This window comes from Dama dama, chromosome 15 (genome assembly GCF_033118175.1).
Source record: "Dama dama isolate Ldn47 chromosome 15, ASM3311817v1, whole genome shotgun sequence".
In the NCBI taxonomy this organism is placed as follows: Eukaryota; Metazoa; Chordata; class Mammalia; order Artiodactyla; family Cervidae; genus Dama; species Dama dama.
The window spans coordinates 20,152,355-20,166,433 of NC_083695.1; the positions used below are offsets into that span (position 1 = coordinate 20,152,355).

At 41.2% G+C, this 14,079-nt stretch overlaps 1 protein-coding gene across 7 annotated transcripts in view; it reads right to left on the reverse strand.

Annotated features, from left to right (window-relative positions):
• Positions 1–3,761: 3,761 nt before the first annotated feature.
• RHOBTB1 (Rho related BTB domain containing 1) overlaps positions 3,762–14,079 on the reverse strand; it is a 136,519-nt gene continuing 126,201 nt past the window's right edge. For all 7 annotated transcript variants that reach the window (XM_061161594.1, XM_061161595.1, XM_061161597.1 and 4 more), the window contains 4 exons: positions 10,992–11,142; positions 9,220–9,308; positions 6,452–6,557; positions 3,762–5,941 (listed from right to left, as the gene is read on the reverse strand). In XM_061161594.1, coding sequence (XP_061017577.1) covers positions 5,772–5,941; positions 6,452–6,557; positions 9,220–9,308; positions 10,992–11,142 — 516 coding nt within the window. In that variant the 3' untranslated portion in view covers positions 3,762–5,771. The remainder of the gene's footprint in view (positions 5,942–6,451; positions 6,558–9,219; positions 9,309–10,991; positions 11,143–14,079) is intronic.

The following is a 14,079-nucleotide window of genomic DNA, read 5'->3' on the forward strand; positions in this document are numbered from 1 at the left end:
AGAAAAGTTTATTGCAGGGCCAAGCAAGGAGAACAGGTGGCTTGTGCTCAAAACCCCCAAACTCTCCAGACGTACAGAGGTTTTGGAGGAAAGCCTTTTTTAATCCCTAGGGATATTTTTTTAAAGGCAGAAAATCAGAAATTTTAGCATTCCAGGGGCTTTTGAGAAGTTATCTTGTCTTTTTGCCTTTCAAGAGGGTCAGATGACACAAAATGCCAAGGCCAGATGGGATTGACTCATTCTGACATCTGACAACTTTCACCATCAGGAAAACTTCAGGTGGCTTCTCAGTTGGTTGGGGAGGCAAGCTCAGTTTTTCTTTCAAAAGACAGCCAGTCTCTGGGCTGCAACAGAGCCTTTCAGATTCTTTATGATTCTTGAATTCTGCATAATCATATCAACTTAGTGCTGGAGCAGGGAAGGACTTTTATCTTTGACTCCAGTGTTCCTACACATGTCCCTCACCTCAGAAGACCTTGATTCTGTATGTCTGGAGCCAAACTGGGAATCTGGTTTTGGATATTGACCTCAGGGCACATGCAAAGAGGTCCACTGTAGTGCCTGGGGATGGGATTTGTTGTGGCCCTGTTGCCAGTGGAATGGGAGAGTGAAACGTGAGGGATGCTCTAGAACTCTGAGTAGCCACGGGAAGCAGAGGGCTGGTGCACACTTTATAGCACGGCGAGGTCTCCAAAGCAGTGTGGGGTCTGAGAAGCAGAAAGAAAGGGGTTTATTATGTAACACCATTTGTGTAAGTCACACTCATGAAGCAGCACTCTGTGTAGGGATATCTGCACTTTTAAAGACATATATCAAACACAGTATAGGAGTGGATATTATGGAAGAAATGAAAGAAAGTATGGAAAATAAAGGAGACTGCTGAAGATGATAATGCCAAGCACTGAAGAACACTGAGGAGTCTGGTTAAGTAGACTCCTTCTTAACTCCTTCTTAACCTTTCCAAGCTTCAGGAAAAATTTAAAAAATGATTGAAGAGCAATAAATAGGAAAAAGCTTGATGTGAATCAGAGGCTCAGTAGTTTCACTTTAGGGTGAAAAGTGAAAGTTAGTTGCACAGTTGTGTCCAGTTCTTTTCCATCCCATGGACTGTAGCCTGCCTGGCTTCTCTGTCCATGGAATTCTCCAGGCAAGAGTACTGGAGTGGGTTGCTATTTCCTTCTCCAGGGGATCTTCCTGACCTAGGAATTGAACCCAGGTCTCTTGTATTGCAGGCAGATTCTTTACCAACTGAGCCATTAGGGAAGCCAACTTAGGGTGGTCTAGCCCTTATTCCATGGAGAGAAGGGTAGAACGGTGGGGACAATGTCTTCTTGGAAAGAGCTATACTCTTCCCTATCCTCCCACCATCTGCTTTTTCTCTTGCCATGACTCTTAATTTTCTAATTCTTTCATCACTGTCATGGAGCACTAAGAAGCCAAGTTGGCATATGGTTTAAGAGAAATGCAGGAAAAGACATTTTTGTTCCCTTTTGTAACTTGCAGAGTTGTCTCTTCTCTTGGATTTCTCAACTGGGTATTTGATGTGCTGAGTACTAAGTGATAACTACGTGCCAGGCACTGTGCCAAATCATCTTATTTAATCTGCACCAAAAACTCAATGAAATCCATTTCCACTTTTTTTAGACAACTACAGCTTAGAAAGGTTGTGTGTCTCTTCACACAACAGTTGATCTTAACATTCCATAGGTATTATCCCTCCAACTGGGACTATTATGAATCATTGAATCAAAAGGATGTTTATTTTTATCAGATTGGGAGGGAACAAAAAAATGCCCAAACTTTGGTTGGCATCCATGCAGAGGGATATGACTCAAGTTCTTTCTCATTGATTGCCTGTAAGCAACATCTAAGCGTTCTTGTCTTTGGGTCTGAGAATGTATTCAGACTCAAAGAATTTATCTCCTCTTTCCATAGGGCCACATTTGGGAATCACCCATTTCATCTACATTCTACTGGAAATACATGTCACGAAGATGTTCTGTTCCTGAAGCAACAGGAGTGAGTTGCTGGCAAGTCACTTCTTGTCTCCTAATGTTGTTTCTAACACGTTCATGTCTGTGCATGTACAACTTATGATTGATTTGTTTCTACCCAAGAGTTATCTACTCCCAAATTATTTCCATATTTTGTAGACTGTAGTCTGTAGAAGTCTAACTGATGAGCCACCTGCACATGAACCCAGTGAAAAATCTTGCATCTAAATGGCTTAAGTAAAAAATATCCAACTTAAAGACACTAGCAGCACAGGGTGAGATTTACAAATGCAGCTGAAAGGAGAAACATGGCTTCTCCTGACAGGTCAGCAGGGTTGACACACCAATGCATTTCCATGCTGCATACATCATCTGCCTCCTAACTGGAAATTCAGTAGAGCAAAATCTGTATCTGAAAATAAATTAAATCATGAGATATTGAATAATTTCATAAATTAGCACTTTGGAAGAAAGAGGTACATTCAAAGCTCATAATGCTTAATTCAACTTCCATGGATCTGATCAGTTCCTTCCTCCTTCTCTATTTTTTAAAATTATCTTTAGCCATTTTCCCCTTTATGTTGCTTCTTGATTACTTATACACAAACATACACACACAACACGGATACATTCTCCCTGGCTAACTTTTAACTGTACATCTTTTATGCAATAGTTATATTCCTCTAGAAAAGAGGAATTATTGCTACTTGCCCCCTAGCATCCAATTAAAGACACACCATATGTATTTCTCTAAGAAAAAGCCTGATAAATCAGCTTGCAGAAAAGGGTTCATTTCAGAAATACTGCACTTGTACATTTCCAAATTCAGAATTCACTTTGTTCTTTTCCCTCTGACTAGTAGAATTTATTCTGCTTAGCCAATGTCACAGTGATGAAAAACTGAACTTTGACAACTGGTATACCATACAATGGAAGCAAGTGGGAAAAAAATCTTAGGAGCATAGAATTCTTGCTTGTGAATGTCTACAATGAAAATACTTGAGTTACTGCTAAACCAGTAAAATTTGTGGTTCCTAGAATGCTGATACAGGGTTGCTGAAATCCTTAACGGTTTGCCAGAAACTTAGACCAAGACTTTCTAGAGGGAAGACCTCACTGGCATGTATTAGATAAAAGGTGCCTGGTCTGGACCATCCACCTTTAAAAGGGTGTGCAAATGTATTGGAAACTGTCTTCTTCATGCAGTTATATTTTATAGTTGTTAACTCCTTTCATGGGGCATTTGCTACTCAGAAAATCCCCCTTGAGACCTCATTGAAGACCCTTCTTCCTTCTGAGATTGGGCAAATATACTACCTAGAAGTTCAGAGATTAATTTTAAATTTTTCCAAAGGCTTTCTCAGATCTGCTTCCAAAGAAGACTCTTCTTCATGAGTCCACCAATGAAAACTTTGACTTAATTGCTGGTAGAATTGCCCAAAATCAGATTAAAACAAGTCCATTAGGGTGGAGATATTATTTTTGGTTTTTTCCAAAACTGTACCATGTCTAATGACATAACCATATTAGCCAAAATCAAAGAGCCAGACCCCTCATTTACATCATGGTATTACAATCTGCTGGCAGTACTAAAGACAAAGATGACAGTCATTCAAGCTGCTTTGTTCTTGAAGCACACATACCCCATGACCCAGCACCCTTAAAGCTTTGATAGTTCTTTTAAAAAGCAATGAAAATTATACACACAATAATGATAGTAGTCCTTAGAGAAAAAACAAAACAAAACAAAACAAAAAACTGGAGGCATTTTATAGCTAAACAATTTTATTGGCTTTTTGTGAAATAAAAAACAAAACAAAACAAACCACCATGGGTAAAGGCCATAATCAGCATCAACCAAATGAACCAGCCACTTGGTTACAGTAGCTGATAACACTAGTGGATATTATTGCTTATACCCCAGGTTCATTTACATGTCCATTACATTTTGGCAAGATTACAATCACATTGGAGCTTTGGTTGTATAAATTCAACTCTGACTATTCATTGAAAACTCGACTTCTATCATTCTATGATGGGATATATGCTGATTCTTCCTCTCATTCTGTCTCCTTTCTCCTTCCATTCATGACTTACAACCTATTGACCCAAAACTAAGGTAGATGTGTTTACAATCATCCCATCCTTCCCTACTCTAATGCCCAGTCCTTTGTCATGAGAGAGTGATAACATTTCTGGGCCTCTCCCAACTTTGCTAACTGGTATGTATCCACTGCCAGCAATAAGTGCTTATCTGTAATCTGGATAGATTTTCAAATATATTTGGTTGTTAACATTGGAGTTTGGGCTCAACTGTCTCTTTTCCAACTTCTGAAAGCTAGGAAAAAAAAATCAACAGCTTTTAGTATCAGTAAATTCACCTCTGAACAGAATAAGCCCAGCCTCCACCACACAACATCCCAAAACAGGTATGGAACTGTGGCCTTAAAATGCTCTGTGTGAATGCTGTAACATTTTAATTTACAGAGAAGCAGTGATTGATGGCCTCTCAAAAGCCCCCCTGTTCAATACTTTCTATTTTAACACTGAAAACTCAGAATGACAAAGGGTCAGAACTCACAATAGCACCATTTCCTAGACTCTTGGAGTAAAATTCCCGTCTGCGTTGGAGAATGCAGTGACCTTAGACGACCCAGCCTCCAGCTCTGTGCCTTCACAGGCCCTCCCACTGAATTTCAGCAGGGGTGGGTGGTCTGCCTTGGTCTACTTCTGCAGCAACGTGAATTTTCCCTGGGAAGAGTTAAAAACATGGGTCTTACAAAGTGAAGTTGGCCGCAGGTGAGAGACCTGAGGAAGCCTGTTTCTGGTGGGGAGATGTGACAAGTCTGCAGATGAGGGGACAGAGTCCGGGGACCCTTACCCTTGCCCATCTCGATTCAAGTCAGTAGCAAAACTGCATGCAGAAACATGGCAAGATCAAGGAACACTGAGAGACGGACATCTTCATATAGCAATCCAAACACCAGCGCTCTTGTGGTATCTTTTGTATTCAGGTCCACCAGAGAGTTTGCCCTGGATAATGCTGGGATTTAATAAGCCCTTCTAATGATTATAAAGATTATCCTCTTAAATCTAGACATTTTAAACAACAGAAGATTTGATATCACTATATTTTACATGGCACATATAACCATATAATTACTAGCACTTACACAGTAAATATTGTAAATACAGATTCTTGGAGTTGACTTGGTAATTATACCGATGTTATTCGGCAGAACAAAGATGAAACACTCCCTAAATTGTACTTTGGGGAATTTCATTCCAACCCTTCACTTCATGACAAAAGGATATCCCTCTAATTAAGTAATAATGCTCGGTGGTTACGTGGGCAAAGAGAATCGCAGGGCGACTTCATGGTTAATGTGTGGCCTGTAAAATAAAGTAATACACAGTATTTTCATTTACAAGAGACCATATAAAAATATTTTCCAATTTGGAATTCGAAACTTGAAAGCTGGATTTTTTTTCCTTTGTATAAAAAGAAATGAGATAACAGACTAAAGTTTATTAAGCCTTCTAACAAAAAATATACATATAAGTTTAAGGAATGCAGTGAGCGTCAACTTCCCTTTTTGTCCAGGCTCATGGATGGTGAGCTTGTGCTTTGATCCCAACAAAGATAAATGCACAAAAGTGGAGGAAGATCAGTGCCTGAAACCTGAACTACATGTTATCTCTAAAAATAAGACTAATTTTACAGTAGTGCTTTTAAGAGTGGGGTGTCAGATTTCTGATTTTTTTTCCTCTTCCGCCTCAGGCGACCGCTGGAGATGAATTCCAGAAGCACCACTTTCTTCTCGAGTGATGTTTATTTAGTGCAATATCTTCCTTCTCTCTTTCCCTTTTCACGCGCTGGTAGTGGTCTTCTTCCTTCAGGTACCACACGGGAGGCCAGCGGTGCCTCTCAAAGTATTCCTGGTTGTCTGGGGAAGAAAAGATGCAGATGACGATACCTGCTAGGTTCTGTGCTTAGGCTTCTCTGAGACGATTATCATGTGCATCCTCTCAATTAACCAATGGGCAGGGATGCTGAGTAGGGCCAGTGGCAGATTATGACACTAAAGTTTCATAAGAGGTGGAATCACTTGCCTAACATTACACAGCTGGACACAGAGAGCCTGAACCCGGGTCCTTTTGCCTTCCCGGACAAGGGTGAACCAACAATCTCTGCTTGCTCTGCAGCAGGGCACCCTGAACAACCCCTCTCCCACCCGTCTCCACACAAATCCCCCTAGCCATGAAGTTCTCCAGAAAGGATTTCCAACATACAATTCCTTGGGTCATGCACGTCACATGAATCTGTGACTGCCATGTGGCCACAAGGAATTCTCCATGAGCTGGGGGCTGTCCGTGTTCCTTCTCAAGGGCAGTGAAGGGAAACCCTTTAGTCACAGGTGATGAGAACTGGACAGATGGGGACCACACAGCCTTACCTGCAGATTTTGATTTGATTTCCTTGCGGAACTTCGAACAAACACTGTTGTAGTTGGTGCAGATGTGGTGCAAACACCAGGCGGCCAACTGGTGGGCATTGTGAAACTGCAGGGAAGTGACCAAAAGGGGGTCAGACCTCTATTTTCTCAAGTGGGACTACAAAGAAATAAAGTCATGGTAGGGGTCAAAGAAATAAAAGGCCCAGATGACTAATTCAGAAACCTGTTGTTTTGACTAGTGTTTTGACTTTGGCCACGGTTTCCACACCAGCCACATGCAAGTGTTTGGCATCCTCCTCTCACTTCTGGGATATGTGCACTAAAAATAATCACTGTATCAGGAGTTTAAAGTCTGCCTTGCCTCTCTCCCCCTACCCTCACACCTGCCCTCTAATGATAAGTGGTCATGGCCTCTGGAAGGCACCAGCCTGTAGCAGATAGCAGCGATGTCATCTCTTTTTAAGGAAGCCTCGGCAACAGAATCCTCCACGTCACATGTCAGAGCTCAGCTGGCTGGGGCCAGTGATCTGAAAGAGGAGACTGTGGCATGTGTGACTGTCCTATACCTGTCCTTTTGGTTACATAAGAAGAGCAGGCGATGTGGGCAGGGAGGGAGGGAGCCAGACACTCCATGCACTCTCTCCTTTCTGAGAAGATGCACAGGACAGGACCATGGCAGCTGAGGCAGCTGTGTCTGCAAAAGACCTGATACACAAAAATCCATAGTTAACTCCCCATCTTGTCCCCAAATTTGGAAGGTCTCTCACATCCCTCACTCTTTCTGTCTAGGCCTCTTTCGGACATCCGTTCTATTGTCTGTTACTCTTGATGCTTCTTTGAGCAGCTGAACCCCTGAAACCCACAGCATGCTTCCTCTGAGGCCCCTGTCAACGCCCTGAACAGAGGCCAAAAGAAAAGCCAACGTCCCCAGAAACTAATTCAAGAAACTCTCTGCAGATCACAAGCCCGGCAGGACAGACAATTTTAGCCAGTGCGTCCAACTTCTCTTGATAGTAGATTTCTCCCTGAAAGTCACATTAGAGCAGTGCTGTGTTGGAGTTGGCTTGTACCTGCTCAAGAGCGTCACTGGGTGCAGCTCTTTGCTACTCTGAGCTCAGTGACTTTGAGTTGTTAAAAGTTGGGCAGGTGGGGTGTTTACACCATGGAGACTGGAAAATGCAACAGATCAGGGTCTCTGCTATCCCCAAGCTGATAGTTAAATACTTACCAGTGCATCCCTGGGTTAGAGTCTAACGAATGAGCTAAGATACTGGAGGCTCCATCCTAAATGCCTCCTCCAAGGCTTTTCAGAGCTTAGCAGGAATGATTCTATTTCCTTCCTGGATTATGTGTTGGTCAGGGGAGGGGACAGGGTGAGAACAGAAAGTAAAAAGATAGACACAACTGCTATATTACCTCCATCGGGCTGGCCTATATGAGATTCTGGGTCATTTGATGGCTCTCCAGGAGGAATACTTATGGAGGGGCACAAGTCTTAATTTCTCCCCTAGTCCTGTGTCAAAACACCCCCAAGTTCCAAACGTGGACAGTCAGTGCTGGTTTCACTGCAGTTGATGTCTGCTCTGTTTTAACTTGTAACCTCTCTGAGGCTGTTTTTCACACTGGATTTTAGTCATTTGTGCTTGGGTCTGTTTCTCTCAGGGGCCTATGATGGCCCCAAGCGCAGAGAATCTACATGTCCTTTTATCTAAGGTGGTGCCTGGTAGAAGAGGAGGAAATAACAAATCCTTGTTGCATGTTGAGTCAGGAAGAGCAGGTTGCTGTGAAGTCCTGATCCACATTTTCCCCTCTTAAACATCTCTCAGGGCTACAGTCAGAGTGGCCTGAGGAACATGTGATATAGGCCTGCCTCCTTCTCTTCCTCGGTTGACAAATTCCGATTTGAAGTGCCTGATGTAAGATTTAGTAAACCACTGCCCTAACCAAGACAGGGAACAAAGAAAACCAAATCCAATAGGTCACAGAAAAGTCTGAAGAATTTATTCTTAGTTCCTTCAGAGTGTAAACTCATGGCCTGTAAGTCTAGGTCAGGGATTAGATAACTCCGCCTATGTGCCTTGTATTATGAGAGGATTTCCCCTCTTTGATGCTCTGAAACATTCTCTCCTAGTTGTTTCTCAAAATAATCACTAAGGTTGACAGAGGGTGAATTACCATCCCCATTTCCAACAGATGAGGAAATGGAGGCAGCATTTAGCTTTGTGTCTTAAATAAATTACATAGAGATAAAGCCAAGACTGATCTCTGACCCTCTCTAGAGGAAGAGGGCAGTGAGTGTTGGGATATGGAATCACAACATCAACAGTAACAAGTGCTGATGTGAAAAAAAAAGGAAAATCAGGAGAGCTGCAGTGAGATGGGAGGCACCATTCCTGTACTTCATGGAATTCTAGAAACTGTCTGATCTCAGCCAATGCATGTCTGAGAATTCAAAAAAGAGACAAGAGCCTTCCCCTCCCATGCCCTGAGCTGTTCTCCCACATGTGAAGCTGCTGCCTCTGGAGGGGCAGGGCACAAAGGGGCTGGTGTGGGGGCAGGGTCCTTGTTGTTTTTTCAAGTGAAGCCCAGCAGGGTGAACAGTGCATGAAACTTAAAACTCTCAGATCTTTTCTGTTGCACACAGCAGGGGGCTTCTGTGACTCAGTGGTGACATCTTTATTTGTTCAGATGCAACAGTGGAATGTTTTATCAGTGTTAAATGAACTGGTTGAATACACTGAAAAGGTGAAAGGCAAATTGCTACAAACCTGGGCCAATTCCAAGTAAGAGAGAACTTCCCCATCAATGCCCACACCACTCATGGCGGCTTTGGTCAGCTCCTGAACGGCGTGCTGTTCTGGGGAGAAGAGGGAGCAGGAGATGTTAGTGCCTGGAGGCTGCCGTCTGGGGTCATCTAAGAGGGGAGGAGGTAGGGGGACACAGTTCCGTGTGAACTGAATCAAGGGCCCTCTCTGATGTGTGGCCTTTCAGCATGGCGAGTCGTGGCTCGAGTCAGTGCTCGGAAGACTCTGGGGACATTTGTTAGCCTTTCTGAAAGAGCCTGAGTCCTGCAGACCACCTCTGTCTAGTATGTAACTACTGGCCACCAGAGACTATTTAAACTTAATTAAAGTTAAACAAAATAAAAAATTCAGGTTCTCAGCCCCACAGTAGCCACATTTAAGTGCTCAGTGGTCACGTGTACTGGCACACGCGGACACAGAAAGTCTCTATGATTGCAGAAAGTTCTGTTTGAGAGTGATGCTCTGGGCAGGCTAGGACCTGCCTAGAATCCTCTAGACTCTTGTATCTTCCTGCTTGATGGTTTCCTCACTCATATCACTCCAATTCTCAATATTCTCGGACTGTGGAGAGGTTACCAGTAATGAGTCCAGATGCGGAATTAAAACTGCTAATGCGTATGTGTGTCTCAGCAGCAGCAGACAAGGGAGATATTGTTCAACCTCTTAGTGTGGCCCCCCTACCCCTCCAAAAAAAGGAATAGCAATACTATTTCTTATTATCCAGCTGGTGAAGAAAGAAGGTAAGGAGAAAACTTTGATCTCCAGTTGGCTGAACATGGTAGAAACTTGGCGTGCAGAGAAATAAATCTTTTTTTTTCTCCAAGATACTGTCAGGAAGTCAAGGGCAGATGTGGCTGGTTGGTTTGTTCATACCTTCCTTTTCATTTAATGCTTCAACAGACTTTTACTGAGAACCTCCTTTGCTCAGGCACTTCTCTGTGTACAGAGGATATGCCAGTGAACAAAACAGGCACTATCCTGCTTTCATGGTTAACAAGAGTCAACTAAATGTAGCACCCTTACTGCTAATCAACAACTTTGGTAAATGAAACAGAAGGTTTAAATTCAAGAAAAGGGTATTTGAAAGCATATATCTTATTTAGATCTGCTTTGGCTTACCAACTGAACAAATCTAGAAATGATACATAAGGTTCTGTGAAGTTAAATCAAGTCTCCCTTTTTTCTCTTTTTCCCAAAATGATCTTGACAATGTCAGAACATTTTCTAAAATAGCTTTAAGAAAACCACTTACATAATGCTTACTAGGTGCCAGACACTGTTCTAAGGACTCTCTCTCTTTATATATATATATATAATCTCTTAACTCATTTAATCTTCATAACAACTCTGTGGTAGAATATCATTATCCTCATTTTAAAGAGAGAGAGAAAGCTGAGGCACAGAGTAATTAAATCAAGTATGAAGTCATCCAGCCAGTAAATAGTGGAGCCAAGATCTGAACCCAAGTGATCTGGATCTGTAGCCTATGTTCTTAACTACTGCCTTCTATATGTATCAGCAGGACCTATACAAAGTAGGTGCTTAAAAAAACAGTTGCTGAATTGAACTAGGGCTGTTTGATACATTTGATCAGTTCATATCACCCTGTACAAGACAGTCCTATGTTGGGTGATAAAAATTTAATTTTTATTCCCTGGAAGTATTATTTTTGCTTAAATGTCATTTTGAAAAATATGACAGTCAGATACCGCATGGCCCTGAATCATCAGCCTTACCTGCAAGTGCAACCAAGTGTGGCAGGCAAAATCTGTTTGCCAAGGCAATTAGTTCCAGTGGGTCCAGGTCCAAGTTAGGTGACAACTGCTTAGTATAGAGATAATCCAGTACTGCCTGCATTGACATCTTGTTTATGTTTGGGAGATATACCTGAAATGTTATTTGAAAAGGTAAGTTCTGCTGAAGAAAGCAGTGGGCACATTTTCAGGCTATACTGCTTGTAAATATCCCCGCCGTGTGATTCATTATTGGCAAGTCTGGGACACCTGCTCTGAGGCTGTGTGGAGAAGTCACTCACTATTTACAGCTGTAAACATAACAGTTTGATTTGTGGGTGACAAAAGAGTGGGGCTGCCTGACAAAGCCTGATTTGGAATTTTTAAATAGCTATTTGGGCTTATAAATCAGACAAATGGGCTGTAAATGTATGATGACATTATAGGTCCTCCTTGCCAAGTACCTTATAATACTCTATTGTGGGGAAAGAAATCTCCTAGCAACATGACAGGTGCTGGGGGGAGCTGCAGACCGCGCTGCTGCTGACACACAATACAGCCCAGCTCTCTAAGATGTCAAAATAAGACGATGAGCAGCCATCCTAGTTGCCACAGTGACTGGCTTGACTCCCAACGTTCTATCAATAAATGCTAGCATGAAATCAACTATACATCAATAAAAAAATAAAAAAAGTATATGTTAGCATGATATACACACTTTATTTTTCCTGTGGCACAACTACACAGATTTGGAACTACTGGAAGATTATCAGGTATCAGTAGATGCAGAGAATCTAGAGAAAGCTGGACTTGGGACATCTTGGGGAATGGCTGGGTAAGAGATTGTTCCCTGGAGGATCCTGCTAGTCTTCCTCCTGAACACCTGTAGTAGTTGTGCATATTCATCCAAACTAGAGTCTGCTGAGGAGCCTGGGACTGCCTGGGAAGTCGAGTTCTGAATGGCTGGGCCTGGATCAACAAGGATATACACGTTATAGCAGCTGTTCTTCATCTGAGGTTTCTAACTCCATGAGACGTGCCCTGGCATCATAGAGAATGGGGCCACGAGTACTTGCTATTGGAATGATGATAAGAATTAACCTAATAGAAGGCCTCCTAATGCACAAGGTACTGTGCTAATAAGCTCTCCACATGCATTATATTTTGATCCTTATATCCTCCCTAGGAAGGAGAGACTATTGTTTTTGCCATTTTACAGATAAGTGAATGGAGGTTCAGGGAGGTTAAGTCTGGTGTCCAGGGTTGCAGAGCTAGGAAGCTGGGACTGATATTTGAACCCAGGAAATGAGGTTCTAAAGTCTGTGTTCAGAACTGCTGTGCAGGACTGGAAACCCTTCATGGTAAGGAAGAAAGCTACAATACAGCACTGTATCTCACTAACAGTTTTCAAGAATTAGATTTCCGAGTTCAAAAGTATAAAAAGTTATAGACTTCTTAATTCTGGTACAAAAATTACATTTATGATTACATTTATGTATGGCATGATTATATCTGTATGTTATATATGATTACATCTATATTATGTATTTTAATCTCTCTATATTTGTGTATATATATGTGTGCGTATGTATATGTCTCTGTGTGTACATATATTTGTTTATAAATTGTCTCCACAATCTTCAAGGGGCTTGTGGCCACTTCAGTCTTCTAGTGGTGTGGTTGCAATTGTTTAAGCTATAGCAACCACTTATATAATTTTCCTGCATAGCCACCAACCATCTCAGAGAGGGAATATCCTTTCGGACAGAGCTTTCCCTAGGTGTATCAAAGAGAGAGCCCAGAAAAATTCCTAGAAATATTATGAAAATTACTCTTCCTCTCTCAGACACAGTGAGAATTGTGTTTCTATTAATAAGCTGCGTGGATTACTACCCATCAATGACTTGACAAGTGTGACAGTTTCAAATTTTTAGCATAACTTTTACAATAATAAATAAAACCTGGCAAGTAGAAACTATTTCTGATATCATTTTAATATACAGAAGCCATTGTATTGTAATTAACTGCTATTCCAGTAAATCTAACACAGTTGTATTTGTGTGGATAAACATTTATGTACACAAGCACTTATATAGACATGAACTTTCAGCATATGGAAAACAGCAAATTACATATGGTGAAATTTGATTTCTCTAGAATGGTGTTTGGATTAGCACAATTTTTAAATAATTGAAAATTAATTAAGCTATAAAACTTTAAAATTGGGGCCATTGTGATAGTAAAAAATATATATTTTATGAAGTGCTAAGTGCTCTAAAGTGTTAGTGATTATAAATAAAGTCCCAGGGCTTCCTGTGAATACCTGCTCCTTCAGGGATGAGGATGTTTCTGAAAAACTAACTTGAAGGACAGGGTAAGGGGCTAGGGAAGGCCCAGAGATGTGTTGCTAAAATGCTGTGTGACCTTTAACAAATTATTCACCATCTCTGAACCTTAGTTTCCTCATCTGTGACATGGGAGAGATTTGGAATAGATGACATCTAAACCTTTTCCTTCACTAAGATTATGGACTCTGAAGATACTCAGATGACTGAAGCAATTTTTTCTGTGTTCTAAGTAATGGCAAAATGGACATCCTAAATAAAAAGAAATTATTTTTGGCATCAGAAGATGATAGATTCCAGGAAGCAGCCCTGCCCCAACACTCCCAATGTCTTCAGAGCATTCTAACATTTGTAAGCATCTATGACCTACTGTTTTCCTTCATGTTTAATATAACACTAACACTTTTATTTTTAAAAGCAATGGCTCTTTTTGGCAAATAATGTTAGGGATCCTCGGAAGTAACCAACAAATGAAAATAAACAACATTTTTAGAACACGCACTTTTTTTTTTCCTCACTGTTGTTTTTTTCCCCTGTGATTTCAACATTACTAATAAACTGAGTAGCAACAGAGAGACCATTTTTATAGAACTTTAAAAAATAATATAAATAAAACAAATGGAATTAAAAACGTTGTGTCCTACCTGCTGAATGTAGCTTTTAAAAAAATAAGAATACAATGCTACCCTTAACAATGACCCATATTCCAGTTTAGCTGGTTTAAAAATTTAATTGCAAAGATCAGC